Source organism: Macrobrachium nipponense, chromosome 22 (assembly GCF_015104395.2).
Source record: "Macrobrachium nipponense isolate FS-2020 chromosome 22, ASM1510439v2, whole genome shotgun sequence".
Classification (NCBI taxonomy): domain Eukaryota; kingdom Metazoa; phylum Arthropoda; class Malacostraca; order Decapoda; family Palaemonidae; genus Macrobrachium; species Macrobrachium nipponense.
This window is the reverse complement of record NC_087213.1, coordinates 7,463,685-7,479,675: the sequence shown is the minus strand read 5'-3', so window position 1 is coordinate 7,479,675 and position 15,991 is coordinate 7,463,685. Positions and strand designations below refer to the sequence as shown.

At 42.8% G+C, this 15,991-nt stretch overlaps 1 protein-coding gene across 1 annotated transcript in view; it reads left to right on the top strand.

The window, feature by feature from the left end:
* LOC135198470 (aminoacyl tRNA synthase complex-interacting multifunctional protein 1-like) overlaps window positions 1–3,348 on the top strand; it is a 35,202-nt gene extending 31,854 nt beyond the window's left edge. Inside the window, exon 6 of the mRNA XM_064226040.1 lies at window positions 3,061–3,348. Within this exon, the coding sequence (XP_064082110.1) occupies window positions 3,061–3,294 (234 nt within the window). The 3' untranslated portion in view covers window positions 3,295–3,348. The remainder of the gene's footprint in view (window positions 1–3,060) is intronic.
* The last annotated feature ends 12,643 nt before the right edge of the window (window positions 3,349–15,991 follow it).

Below are 15,991 nucleotides of genomic sequence, written 5' to 3'. Positions count from 1 at the left end.
TTTTCTTGTATCCCACTAAATCTCTAACAATCCCTTCTTCATCTTATCTCCCTTTGTTCACTATCTGATCTGACTATCTTAATCAACCATGCTATGCTACCAGTTTGAATATTCTCCTAGCTTAATCTTTCGTTTGTGATACTATTCTACTGTTTACCCACCTGTTCACATTCTTCTGTACCAGTGTGCTCCAGCTTAAGACTTAGAACAACACCACAACATGACTTCGATCCACAAACTCCTATAAGATTGAGAGCTCTCTCCTACCCTACCAACCACCAGTTCCATGTGTCCTTTACTGCACGCTCTGTTATTGTTTACCTTTCCAGTGCACACTGCCGTCACCTTGTCTTCTATGACGTCACAACAGAAATATTTGTACATTAAGACATTTTCTAAAATCAAACGCATTTCCCATACATTGAACATTGACCACATTTCACAATTACAGAAAATGAAAATAAAATAACTTACAAAACTGATAAATACAATCAAACTGAAGCCCACTTCATTTCTAATAGTTCCCAGTAAACATCTTTTACTATATAATGTTAATGTACTTGAATCCAATATCTCCCCATATTTCATGCTACTGCTGTTGCAACTAAATTTACTCATACAAATTGCAGTAATGCCCTTCTCTTATTTTTCTCTTATCCTAAAATCATCATGAAAGCCTTATGTCTAACAGATTAAAATTTTACGTTTCTACACACTATATGAAGCTGTTTAATTAGTAAAATATGTTTTAATCCTTTTCATGTAAACTTTAAGGAAAATGAAGATGCTACTAAAGCAGCCAAAGCTGTGACCAGATCTACTATAACTGTTCATATAAGTGATATTTACAAGATGTGTGCACAATGAATCTGATGACAAAATAAATTAAACCTGTTTTTCAGGGCATTTGCATTTTAAAAATTCCACATTGAAGTAATTTTCTATAGTCTTTAAAATGGTCACTTGTTTGATGCAGGGGTATTTTTGTAAAATCCACATGACCCAGTCCGAGTATTCATAGAATGCAAAATAATACATAATTTCAGTTTAAAATGTTTTATATGATTGTGTAATATGCAACCAACATTGAATATCAAGCCGTGGAAACAAACCCCATAATTTGTTTACCTACATCATTGTTATTAGTTGTCTGTTGAAAAGATTATAGTAAAGCACCAGATTAAAAACTGTACACCCATTCTCCTGGAGTAATTTCCTAAGATCATTAAAATGTTAAGTAGATAGAAATTTAAGGAATATTGAAACTGATGATAACTAGTTAGCCCTTCCTGGACCGGTAAAAAAAATCAATATGCAGCTCCCAGGCTGGGTAAACTTTGAGGTCAGCTGATTTATGAAAAAACATATCAATGGAAAGAGGAAGATATGCAAATGCACATGGAGAAGAAAAAAAATTCAAAAAAATGTTCCCTACCTTCCACGAGAAGTTGAAAAAGGCTATTTATAACTCCTTGTGGGGCCTCTTTTACAAGACAATTGTAAATTTTGCCAACGTATGTTTTTTCTAATAAATTATTTTATTGCATTTTGTAAAATTGTAATTACAGCTGACACAATATCAAAACAGATAAGAAATAAAAGCAGTAACAAATTTGTAGCATATGTGTTAAAAAATAGTTTACATAAATTTACAAAGAACGAAGATGCAGTAACTTGTTTGGATTTATACATGTTTTTTCTAATATTTCTTTGCAAAATTACATTTACAGCTGACATACTATCATAAAGGACAAGCACTAAAACCAACAGTAACCAGTTAGTATATTTGAGCAGATTTACCAAAAGACGTCATGTGAGTCAGAGACGTCGTACATTCTCCCTTCAAGTCAGAAGCAGAACTGAAGTCCTGAAATACTAGACTCCTGATTTTAGCCAGTTTAAAAGTTGCCATTAGTGAGTTTATGGGCTATAAAAGTATTGGCACCTCCTATCCGCCCGATTTTTTCCAAATCGGTGATGCTTATTATTGCTTCTCTACAAGATCAATCTGTCCACCACCCTAAACCTGTTATTACTACTCCTAAAGAAGGTATCCATCCATCCAGTAAGTGTTAAAAGATTATACCTATTACTGGAAGAAAGGAGTATCATATGAAAAGGTTATTTTTCTTTATAAAAACAATATTTTAATAGAAAGCTAATATAGTAGTTTATAACATGCCTTATTCCTTGTTATTATTATAAAGGATTGCTTTAGCCAGACATGCAGTACCCAAATCCCTGCATTTTGCCTGAACAAATGACAAATGTTTCGAGTAATTTGTATTTTTCCTAAAGTACAAACCTGAGGTCTTTACATAAATGGCTAATCTCTAGCTACTCCATCCTGCTACTTGGGCCAAAAGGATGGTGGGTCTTCCACCCTTAACATTAGTAGTAGCCAACTCTTAATAACCACCTTGTTTTAGTTAAATGGCCAGCTCCAGCTTGCACTGAAAGTTAATCCCCATATTTAAAGACCTCAGGCTTGTATTTTTGGAAAATTACAAATAACTGTAAAAAATTTGTCCTTTTATAATATAGACACACTGCAAAGGGTGGAAAAGCCAAGAGATGTGCCATGGTATAACTGTGGTCTGCTCCAAAAATAGGAGGCCTATGAAGGTCTAGGAGGTCAGAGCACTTGCAGGAGATCCCCAACCAGTGCTATCTGCCCCACACTCGCTATGGGCTTAAAGAGTTGTATCCCTGAGGCAAAACATGAAGAAGGTAGACTGGCTCTTATCAGAAGACCCAAGTCTACTTGCATGAAATCTATGAAAAGGGAGGCTGGAGATGAGTAGAGATTTGTAGAATATTAAGTTACTAAATTCTGTTTTACATTTATAGAGGTATTTTTTGAGAGTGCAAAATTCTGTTACCTGCAAGGGCTTGAATGAGGTAATACTAGAGCATTTTTGGGCTACATTTATTTATCAAGCTCTGAAAAGTAATGCAGTACAGATTAGTTTTTTTGTGTCGTATAAAGTCTCAGAAGGTAATTGATACCAGAATTGTGTGTATGATGTACAAGCTGATCATAAAATTTCCCATACACAGGTTGAGATTTTGGCACCACCAGAAGGAAGTCAACCAGGTGATGTTGTGTTATGTGAGGGATATCCTCGAAATCCTGATAGCGTGCTTAATCCCAAGAAGAAGATATTTGAAACTTGTGCTCCTGACTTAAGGACAGACAGCAATTTGATTGCTACTTACAAAGGTGTCCCACTAACTGTTGGAGGTAAAGGTGTAGTAAAAGCACAAACTTTAGCTGATGTGCAAATAAAGTAAATATTTTTTACTCGGGAATGTTGTTTAAATTCTTAATGAAGCTCAAAATTAAAATATGCAATTTTTTTTTTCCTGTTTGGCTGATAATGACATCAGCTTTTCTAGATGTCAAATTAATCATTTGAAATGTTGATAATTTGCATCTTTAGATTATGATAGTATTCTTTTTAGATAGATTTTGTAAGAAACTATTTTATACCTTTGATAATGATCACCTTAAATATTTGAGACAATTTGAATTCAGCAAATCAGTTTGTTGAGAGTTTAGAGGATATGCCATGCACTGTGGAAACTGTGGCTCTTGACCCTGCTTGCAAACAAGTAAACTATTGCTCAGCAAACACAAACACTGGAGCATGCAATTGTGGAACAGTAAGTAAACCTATGCATGACCTTACTTTGGACTTGCAAGAGTTCTATGACCTACAATCCTATCTAGATGTATCTTAGAAGTTTTTTAGGGTGTAGAAGTTACTGCATCAACCATAGTATTGGATATTCCACCAGAACCTGAACATGTCGGCTTTATGCCAGGAGGTTATCAAGTAAAGCTTCACAGAGATGATTTTTGGTATCAGTAGCCAAAGTCATCACCAGATCCTATGAAGATTTGCTGTCTAATTGATGTGCTGAGAGGAATTTGATCTGGTTGGAGGCTCAGTTCTACAAGTAGCAGGTTCTTTATGTTAAGGTGGTTCAAGACTTTTCCTTGTCAGGACTGGTTTTTTTTTCTAGGCAGTTTAGGAATGAACATCTGCCCTTATAGGTCTTGACCTCAACTGAAGAGGTTTTGTCTGTATTTTGAGAAGGAAAAACCACCTCAAGCCCCTAAATTTATGGAACCAATGGTTACTCAGCAATGGGACCAATGGCTTTACGCGACTTCCGAGCCACACCGAGAGTGAATTTCTATCACCAGAAATACACCTCTCACACCTCAATGGAATGGCCGAGAATCGAACTTGCAGCCACCGAGGTGGTATGCCAACACCATACCGACCATGGCACTGTTCATCCAGCTTTATGAACCTATCGATTAGGCTTCACTTTGCAGACCTTTCAGTCTCTACTCTATTGTAATGGTAGGCACTTAGAATATAATATTTTACTTTTCAAGGTTTAGTGGAGGCTGCAGGTCATACCTTAACGACTTATGGTGATCATTATCACCTTATTAACCACCTATCTTTAGTATTCTATATCTAGTACTTGTAGTGTCACAGGAAAAATTTCAACCAATATTCAGTATAACCAAAAGTGTTTTCCTCTATACAATACAACTTTGTAATTTTACATGGAGGGTTCTAGTTCAAAGATTCTAAGGCAGTCCCCGGGTTACGACGGGTTCGGCTTACGACATTCCGAGATTAAGGCGCTTTTCAATTATATTCATCAGAAATTATTTCCAGGGTTACGACGCCTACAACTCTGATCTGGCAGAAGAAATATGACACCAAAAATGCAAAATAAATATTGAAAGGATTTTTTTGATGAATAATGCAATAAGAATGCAGTTTACATAGTTTTGAATGCACCCAATGCATTAAAGGTAAGGTTTTCTTAGGATTTTTGATGATGTTCCGGCTTATGACGATTTTCAGGTTACAAGGCGTCTCAAGAACGGAACCCCCGTCGTAACCCGGGTACTGCCTGTATACTGTTTTCTAAGATCCTTTCTACCAAATGGGTGACAGCAGCTCAACTTCCTCCATCTTGGTTGTTATTAAGGTTATATGTAAAAGTTATGAGTGTGTGATGAAACAAAGTGAATGACTAAAACAATTTTTTTTAGTACAAACCTGTTACTTCTTGATTGGACACATGTCCCTCAACAGCCCCTGGATTAATATATATAAGTTCTTCAAGCTAAAGTCCTTGAAGATGATGTGCTTCACTGATCTTCATAAAAAGACAGCAAACTGGTATACCAGTAAAGATTATTGGTAGCCCTTCAATATTAAGTTGAGTTGAATATAGAATTTATACCAGAGGCCAAGCACCTGCATCTATAAGGTCATTCAGCACTAAAATGAAATTATCAGTAAAGGTTTGATAGGTGTATCATGAAAAAACTCACAGTTGCACTGTTAATCAAGTGTTAATATAGGTTGGTAAATAAGATGAAGAAAGAGAATATGAAAGGAGGTACAGTAATAAGAATGAAATTGGTTGCAGCTAGGGGCTGAAGACATACTACAAAGAATCTAACTAATGCCTACAGTGCACTGCATGAGGTTCACTGATGGCACTACCCCCTAGGGGGCTTCAATATTAAGGATGCCCTTAATTTCATTCAAGAGGTCTGTTCAATATTAAGGATGCTCTTAAGTTTTTTTTTCATGGGAAGAACCTTTGCCCAGATATTGCCCAAATTTTTCCTTTGTTAGTTCCTGCCCAGTCCAAGGTAAGAACAAGGAAGAGCCGTTTTCTGTTAGTTTGCCAACTAAATTTAGGAGAGATGAATGAAGAAGAAATTAATTACATCAATTGCCAGGACAGAAGAACCTGAGTGGGAATTGCAGGTTGCAACACCAACATGACTTTAGAGAAAACACTGTGCTGTGCTTTGGCACTTATACAGAAGGGTTTTCAACTGCTGCTGATTTTGATCCTAGTATGGATCAAAGCAATCTCATGTAGCGTAAGATTTTTTTCAGATGTTGCATGCTATTAGAATTTGCTGCTAGAAAAATGGCAGCATGTAAGAAAACCAAACAATTGATGCATATTGTAGCCCATGTGCCAGCACCAACCCTGACACCTCTGCTTCACCATAACTGCACACAGGTTAGAGAAACTTCTTTGTCAGAATAGGGAGAACCTGTTGTGGATCATCCTTCTATCTTTCAGCCAAACTTGCAAACTTGTACCTGCCTCCTTTTCATCCTGTCAAGCCAATGTCATGTAGCTTTTCTGCAAGTAAGTCTTGTTTTATTTTTCCCATTCTCCAACTAGTTTATTTTTACTGAACCCAAAACACAGCCTACCAAAGTAAATATGAACAGTGTGCCAAAAACACACCATATCAAAAGTTTTGTTCTGACACGTAATACAAACCCTCGGTCCTTTACATAAGGTATTACTATTCAGTGCCAGCTGGACTGGCCATAAGATTTCTAACAAGGTAGTTCGGTAGTAACTGCTTGTCCGATGGTCGGGAGTTCCGCCCGACTGGAGGTAAACATATCACTTTGCTTTCGGCCGCTGTCGGGTGCAGACGTGCGTTCGCCTCTTTGCCCGCCTTCGTCATGAGATTTTCGTTGATGTCAATAATTGAGCTACTTACTTCTGCGCTTTTTCTTGTTGTATTACTAGTGTGTGGGCACTGTAAGTACTTATTAATCTTTTTTGTTATTATTTGTGGTTTTGCATCGCTGATGTCATGCAAGCTCATGAAGGGGAGAAGCCTCCTCGTCCCCCATCCAACTGGAAAGTGCCCTGGAGTGGAGGGCCGTAAGTGTGGGGCATTCAGGTCCACTGATGTGGTGGACCCTCATTTATTGTGTATGCGGTGCCGAGGGTGCGAATGCTCTCGGGCCATACCATGTGATTTTTGTATCTCCTGGTTGGAGCAGCAGTGGGAGCTCTATGAGAAGAGGAGGAAACCATGTTGCCAAGGTGTCGTCGGAAAGCTCTCTCTCGACACCTCTGGTGACTAAAACGTCGTCTTCCTCACTCCTAGACGGCTCCCGCGTATGGCTCTCTCCCCTTCGGGAAACGTGTCCCGTTCCGCCTCTTCATTCCATCTGTCGAGCGCAGCGGAAGGAACGCGACACCCCGACATGGAGTTGTACTCGGGGTCTTCGGTCCGTTCAGGGTGGGATCTTTCCCCCTCTGAGCAAACAGGAACCCCCCCCATTAACCCAACTGTTGCTTCCCTAGGTGTGTCTGCCTCCGCGAGTGGAGACCTTCAGCGGGTATGGCGCTCGTTGAGTCTTCCGGGCACTCCCAGTATCCGGGGGCTGTTACAACATCTGGCTGTGGCCCCAGTGACTCATGGGGCGGTGACAATGACCACCACCACTCTATCAACACCAGGGTATGCCGCACCTGGTGTACACGCAGCATGTGACTTCGGTGACCCCTTCAGCCGCTGTACAAGCCCTGCTGACTTTTGTGCTGCGGAAGGAAATGGTTTCTCCGTCGCCTGGATTTGCTGTCCTTCCCCCGTCCCGACTTTGAGTGCCCAAAGAGCTCCCCACTTGACCGCTCACCGGTTCCTGTGCCTGTTCCTGCTGTCTCCATTCCTGCCTGTGATTGTGCTGCTCCTTCCGCAGGTTCCTCTGGACAGGTGCAGTTGGGCCGTGTTGCTACTGCAACTACCCCAGCTCTGTCCTGGATGGAGGACCTGTTGTTTGTCCTGAGAAAGTTGGCGAAGAAGTAGTCCAGCCGAGAAAGAAGAAGGTGCCCCCCCACCCTCCCCCAAGAATTCTTGTACAGAGACTTCTAAGGGTCTGTCCCGCTTCGGTGGAACAGGTGGGTCTTCCGCTGGTCCTCCCATTCCTTTGGGAACAGGGCCTGTCTCTCCTTCCCCAGGGATGATGAAGACGGGGACCGTAGGGGTGCCAGCTACCGCTGGTACCTCTGCTCCTAGTTCCAGAGGTTCCACCTCCGACCCAGGAACTGTCTCGGCTGCTCGCTCGCGAGCGTCACAGAGTGTACGGTCACCTACCAGTGACCGTGCAGCCAGGGTCCAGACTGTTGAGCCTGCTCACCGTCAGGACCCAGGCACGGACCGGAAGACTGGAAAGTGTCATTCAGGTGACTCTCGCCAGGCCGGCGATCGCTCTCGTGGCAATCCCCCGGTTCCCAGGGTTGACGTGACGCTCCCACCAGACCATCCACGTGTCGAGGCTAGGAAGAGGTCCCCCCAGTCACCAGGTACCGTGGCGCGTCGAGAGGACGTGGCTTGCTCTCAATGCATCAGTGGGGACACTACCAGTCACCTGACTGGTAGCAGTTCTCTTGACGCACGAGACTGACGCTACCATTCTCAGTCCAGCGTTTCTCCACACTGAGACCGCTGGTCCAGACCTGCAGCTCAATCGCTACCGCGGGTTGGCGATCATCTGCAGTCCTCGCAGCCCACCAGCTCTGGTGGTAGGCAGGGTAGGAGCGTCAGGTCTATCTCACCTGTCTCTTCAACCTCCTCGGGTTACACCGGGAGGAGCGAGGCGAGCAGGGGTGACCACGAGAAGCGCTCCTCACGGTCCCACCACGGGAGCCTATGATCCTGGCTAGGTCCTTGGACCTAGCAGGTCGTAGGTGCAAGTGGTTGGAGGAGACCATGCGGGGTCTGGTGAGGTTCTTCCTTCTGAAGGAAGAGTGTCTAGAGAGGTGATCGGCTTGGATGGGTCTGACGGTCCATCGCCTCAGGACACGATCACCCCCGAGATACAGAGGTCCTTCGCAGAGCTCATCACGCTGATTCATCAGCACAATGACCTTGGGGGAAGGATCGGTGGTTGCTCCCTCTGAACCTCCGTCAAGGTTGGAGTCGTTCTGGGGACCCAAGAAGGAACCCAGAGCAATGGTGGGTTTACCCCGGTCCACCTTGGCTGACGGTGTGCTGGGCCAGGTGAACGCTCTCGTCTCTGGACAGGAGGGTTCGCTTAGGTCCAGCAGGTCGGACAAGCTGCTTCCCCCTCCTCTGCCTCGCCAGTGGCGTTTCTACGTGCCATCAGTGGACCCGTTGCCAACCAAGGAGGTTGACCCAGAGATAGCTAGGCTAACTCTGGGGGTGCCTCTCCATCACCTGCTGGCTGAGAACCTCTGGTTCTCACAGCAAGAGGCATTGGCCCTTGAAGCAACTGCCATGGCAGCCTTCCAGGTAGTCTCCTGGCTGGATCTGTGGTCTCTCACAGTATCCAGAGTCGCAGCCTCCTCGGGAGCTATCGTTCCTGAGGAAGGCTCGGCGTCTGGGAGACTCTGCCAGTCTGGAGGTAGGGTCATCTCCTACCTCGCCCACCAGACGGCCAACCTGGTCCTGAGAGGATGGGACTCTGTCCTGGCTCGGGTGACCAGAGCGGCTGGTCGAGAGGTGACACTGGGTCTACGGAACGGACTGTTGCTGGGTTCCTCCTCTCTCTTCTCCAGAGAGATGGTGGATGCTGCGGTGGAAAAGCGTCGCACTGAGGACAGTGACCACCTAGTATACCAGGCAGTCTTGAAAGCTTCTGGGCAGCCTCGAGCAACTGCGGCCAAGCCTCGGAGCTTGGCTAGCCCTTCCTCCGCTTGCAAGACACTGCACTGTCGAGGTCGCGAGGAAAGACCCAGCCTTTGTCTTCTGCTTCGAGGAGTGAGCATCAGCCCTCCTCCCAAGCCTCCTAATCCCATGGGAGACCTGCCAAGCAGAAGACAAAGAGAGGGAAACACTAAGGACGGTGTTCCCCTCACCTGCTGCTGGAAGTGGAGGGAGGGGGGGTTCCTGGCGAGCCATTGGGCAACTTGGCAGCGTTACAGAGCCAAGACCTGGGTAGTGGATGTTCTTCAGGAGGGATACCTACTACCCTTCCAGTCGCGGCCACCCCTCACTTCGTACCCAGTCCACCTTCAGACGTACGTTCCCAGTTCGAGATCAGTCGCCGGGTTTCTACAGCCGACTCTTCCTAGTGGAGATGTCTTCGAGGGGCTGGAGACTGGTGAATGTCTTCTACCTTGAACCGATTTGTTCGCCAGACTCGGTTCACGATGGAAACAGCATGCTCAGTGCTCGATTCCATCAGGTAGAACGACTTCATGCTTTAGGTGGACCTGAAGGATGCGTATTTCCAAACACCCATCCATCAGTCCTCCAGGAAGTACCTCCGCTTTATCCTCAACGGGATGGTGTACCAATTCAGGGCACTTTGCTTAGGTCTCTCAACCGCCCCACAGGTGTTCACGCGAGTGTTCACTCTGGTGTCGGCTTGGGCCCATTCGGTCGGGATATGTCTGATGAGGTATCTCGATGATTGGCTGGTCCTGGCGAGCTGCTGCTTGCAGTTGCTACAGGACAGAGATTGACTCCTTGACTTATGCTGCGATCTGGGGATCGTGGTAATGTCGAGAAGTCAGATCTCGAGCCCAAGCAGAGGATAAAGTACCTGGGCATGCTGATCGATATGGTAGCAGCACAAGTCTTTCCCGCAGACTTGCGGATCAGCAGGTTCAGGGAGGCAGCCAGACGGTTCCTGTCTTGACAGGAACAGTCAGCTCAGCAGTGGCAAGTTGTGATCGGTCAACTGTTGTCACTGGAGAAGTTAGTCCCTCACCGGCGTCTTCACCTGCGGTCTCTTCAGTGGAGATTAAAGGAGTGCTGGTCATAGACATGGGATCCACAATCCTTCCTGGTTCCTCTCACAGGACCTGGCCTGGTGGCTAGACGACAGGAACCTCTTAATAGGAATGCCCCTGCGCACTCCCCCTCTGGAGATGCTGCTGTTCTCAGACGCATCGACCAAGGGTTGGGGCGCCCACCTGGAAGAGTTGCTGGTTGCAGGAGTGTGGAACCATCACGACAGGCACCTTCACATCAACTTCCTGGATCTCAAGGCTGCGTTCTTCACATTCCAAGAGTTCCGGGAACGACTGATGGGACACTCAGTAGTGTTGATAAGCGACACCACCATGGTAGTGGCATACATCAACAAACGGGGGCCCAGTGTCCCTCTCGTTGCACCAGTTGACGATGCAGGTGCACAAGTGGGCCGTAGCTCACTCGGTAGAGCTGTTAGCCAGATACATTCCAGGCAAGAGGAATGTAGTGGCAGACAAGCTCAGCTGCCAGAATCATGTGATTGGGACCAATGGTCTCTACACTCAGACGTGGCGGAAAGGCTCTTCGACCTGTGGGGGCGTCCAGTTGTGGATCTGTTCGGCACCCAGCACAACAGAAAACTCCAGGTTTTCTTCTCAGTTGTGCCGGACCCATGAGCAGCTGCAGAGGACGCGTTCCAGCACCCAAGGGACAACCTCGTAGTGTATGCCTTTCCCCCGTTCTGCCTGATTTGCAAGGGGATCAGCAGTGTTGATCACTAGCAACCTTCGGATGATTCTGGTGACACCCAATGGCCTGGGCCTGCTGGCTCTTCTCTCGGAGGCACTGCGAGAGATTCTCCCTTGGCACAAGCTGCTGTGCCAACCGCACATAGAACGGGACCACCAAGCAGTTCAGTCCCTGTCTCTTCACGGCTGGTGGTTATCCACCATCTCTTGTGAGCGAGAGGCTTTTCTCACCGAGCAGCAACAGAGGTGGCAGGGTACCTCAGACAGTCCTCTGCAGCAGTATACCAGGGAAAGTGGTCCGTCTTCTGTGGTTGGTGTCGTAGACGGGGTCTCTCTCCACTTAGAGCCACTCTTCAGCAGGTAGCGGATTTCCTCGTCTTTCTTCGCTGAGAGAAGCCTTTCTCTGTAGTTAAAGGCTACAGAGCTGCCCTGTCCCTAGTCCTTAAACTGCGAGGAGTCGACATTTCCACCTTCATGAAAACATCACTCCTAATGAGGAGCTTCGAGAGGTCTTGCCCACCCAGGGATCTCAGGCCCCCAGGGTGGGATGTGACTCGTCCTTAGGAGCTTGACTCGCAGACCCTATGAGCCGCTCCGAGAGTCATCAGACAGGGATCTGACCCTCAAGATCGTCTTTCTGCTGGCCCTGGTATCGGCAAAGAGGGCAAAGAGAGTAGAACTCCGCGGTCTTTCCTTCAGTGTTAAACACTCGAGGGGATGGGGAAGAGTGACGCTTGATTTCATCCCGGACTTCGTAGTGAAGACGCAGAACCCTTCGGTCCCTGACGCCAGGTTCGAGTCCTTCACGATCCCCTCCCTGGAAGACTTCACCGATAATGATGCGCTACCTGAAGAAAACTCGACACCTCAGGCCTGAGTGTCGACGCCTCTTCGTTAGCACTGGGGTTACCAAGAAAGAAGTGTCCAAAAACACAGTTTCTTTCCGGCTTCGTGAGGTAATCCGGAAGGCGTCGACTCAGACAGTAATGCCGACACCAGTACCCTTCGTCCAAAGCCCACGAAGCCAGAGGCACAAGGTAGCATCTCATCCTTGTGAGACTGCATGAATGGAGAGTGAATGAGTGTGTGACTGGCTTCTCTTCCTCCTCTTTTTCTTCCCTCTCCCTGCGGGCAGAGGGTAGCAGTCGTCACCACGCTGGACAGGATGACAATGCAAGTAAGCTACGTAACCGAGCTCCATTCTGTCCCTTTCATTAGGGATAGAAGTGTTTATCCGTCCCTTCCCTAACAAGGGGGAAAGCGGACACCAGTGAGAGACAAACCCAAGACTTTATATTTAGCTCTTACATAGGACCTAGTTCTTGCTTGCTATTCATGAGAGGCACGCTTGCCTCCCTCTTATGAATTGGTCCAGAGGCCTGACCACTGATCTTGCAGCGCACACTCCAATCAGTTGGACAGAGGCTAAATTCCCCCCCTTTGCTCTTACGACCAGGGAGGAAACCCAGGTTGGGCGAACATCAGTCTGTTCGCAAGACTCAGATTCCATCCACCAATAAGTGAGTCTTCCTTATGTAAAGGACCGAGGGTTTGTATTACGTGTCGGAACAAATCACAATTTTTGGAAGTAAATTGTATTTTTCCTAACTATACAAACATGAGGGCCTTTATGTATAGTCCCACCTCATGCCACCCCTTACTCTTCCTGGGCCTAAACAAAGTGATATGTTTACCTTCAGTCGGGCGGGGCTCCCGACCATCGGACAAGCAGTTACTACCGAACTACCTTGTTAGAAATCTTACAACTGGTCCAGCTGGCGCTGAATAGTAATTCCTTATGTAAAGGACCTCAGGTTGTATAGATAGGAAAAATACAATTTACTTCCAAAAATTGTGATTTTTCTGATTTATAAGCTAATCAGGCTGACTATTTTCGAGGTACATTTTATGTGTAATACCGTGGTTTTTTATGTGCAAATTATTTTGTTAAGTTTCTTATAATTATGTAAATATAAAAATAAAAAAATATTTGTACATAATGAGGTTATCCTTGTGTTACACGTCTGTCACTTATACCACTAAATTTTTTGTGCAAATTCAATTCAGTTTACCCAGCCTATTCTGGGACACAACCCTTGCATGAATAATGAAGTGAATATAAAATTTTAAGTATTGTATATCAATATTATCAGTATTTTTGCTGTTTTCAAACAACCCTGACTTTCAGTAAACATTATGAGCTAACAAAAATAGGTAAAACAATATGTTAGAAAGGATTTACCAGTAAATCTTACTACAGCAAGACTAGATTATTTAAATCAAATTGGAAATTTTATCATTTTTTTTTTTTCAGAAATTCACACCTGACTTTTTTACCTTGCAACAATTTGCAAAATTTTTCCAGGTTTTGAAAGTATAGCATGTTTTTCTTATTTATATGATCTGTATTTTATGATTTTTAATCTTTATTCAATATTAATTTTGTTCTTGAGATTTGATGTTATGCCATCTTTTAATGAAATGTCACTGTGCAATAAAATATTTTGTATTTTGTAATATTCTAATGTGGTGTCTAGTTTTTTTTTCTCTGAGACTAAAGTGTTAATACATAACCCTAGGTTACTTCATATTCTTAACAGTTTTCAGTACACAAATGTGCCAGAAACTCTTATTTAATATTAGAATAGAAAAACTTGAAAAACACGTTGTTAAATAAATGAATTAACAAAATCAAAATGTAGTAGCAAAAGTCAAGTTACTTGAACATTTGGGAGAGTTAAATTTCTGCATGCACCAATTGAAAAAATCCTTTTGCTATATTTCTGATTATTTTTTGTTTCATAATTTTGCTTGTAAGAACTGGGATGTGTCTTCAACAGTGGGGAATATGGTACTTGAAGGTGAATTGTATAACAATAAGATTCCCATCTCTAAATTTTTTTTTATTTCATTGGTATAAAAACCAAGTGGGTCCAAACCTGCTAAAACATTTTTTTTTTTTTTTTTTTTTTTTTTTTTTTTTTTTTTTTTTTGCAAGACTGAATTGTTTTAATTCCAAGTGCTAATGCCATTACACTCACTCTCTTGGTAAGCTTGTAATTTATAGTTCCCAGAAGCAAGAAAATGGAAAACTGAGAAAAGAAGCACAAATTGAATATCCAAGGTTTAAATGAAATACAATGAAACAAATACACTTTACAGTACATAAAAATATAACTAAAGACTGGAAGGTCTAGAGCATCATCATGTCTAAACAGGGCATCTTTCTCTATTGGCAGTGATTCGTAGCTTATTGTACATAGGTGCTCAAAAGTGCTGCTACATAAAATCATACAATTTTTCAAACATTGCTAACTCTTAGATGCAGCAGATTTATTTCTGTGAATACAATAGCAATTTAATTTAAATTGTGTAACACAAGACTGCTCAAGGCAAATGTATGGTAGTCAACAATAAATGTACCAAACCCAGGTTTAAAATTGTGCTTATATTGCATAAATTGCAACTACTGTACACAATTTAAAAATTCTATTTCATTAATTTTGTTTACATACTAAAAAAATATTAAAATGCATCCACCAATATCAACCAGTAGGCATAGCTATTGGAATTTTGGCCTTACTTTACTGTCTGTCCACTACATTCTGATGTAAAGACACTTTAAAACAATTTTAATTTAAACTGTGTAACACAAGACTGCTCAAGGCAAGTGTATGGTAGTCAACAATAAATGTACCAAACCCAGGTTTAAAATTGTGCTTATATTGCATAAATTGCAACTACTGTACACAATTTAAAAATTCTATTTAATTTTGTTTACATACAAAAAAGTATTAAAAGTGCCTCCACCAATATCAACCAGTAGGCATAGCTATTGGAATTTTGGCCTTACTTTACTGTCTGTCCACTACATTCTGATGTAAAGACACTTTAAAACAATTTTAGTGACCTTAATACTAAAAACAATTTTAGTACTGATATTTTATACGTATGAAATCAGCACATTAGTGATATTATCTAACTTACATAACATCTCCAAAATCCATTATCATCAATAAAGGGCTGAATATATGAAACAATGAACAAGACCGGAACAAATTAGAAACAGATCAAGCCTAATCTTGGAACAATTAAGTTATCATATAAAAATGCATACACAAATAATTTTGACTCCTTAGAATTAGGCCAATGGATCTTTGACAATTGCCTACATGATCCAATCTGTTTTTGTATAACATACTAAAGTTAAATATATTTCATGTCAATGTCCAAAATATAAATAATAATGAATGTCAAGCTTTGGAAACAAATCAGTTTAAAGAAATTTTGTTGGATTCTCCATGATTGTCAATCAACCAAATTCTAAAATTTTTACAACAAAACTGTATGTCCTGGACTAAATCATCACCATAAAAGATTTTGAATCCGCCTTTTCCCTTTATGGAGTTAGATGTCCTGGAAGGTGAGATTCAGGTACAAATGGTTAATATTTCTAATGATAAGTAATAAATTGCAAAATGACGTCCTAATAGTAATTAAACATAAATACTGAATAATAATTTACTACAACATTAACTAAATTGGCTGTCTCCTAAGCCTTCTAGTATAAAAATATGTAGACAAAAAATTTGTTTGGCATATTTTTCTTGGCTTTATAATGTTAAAATGGCATATTTTTCTTGCCTTTATAATGTTAAAATTTAAACAAAGGTCTTTCTCATAACGTTCAAACAATACTATCTTAACTAGG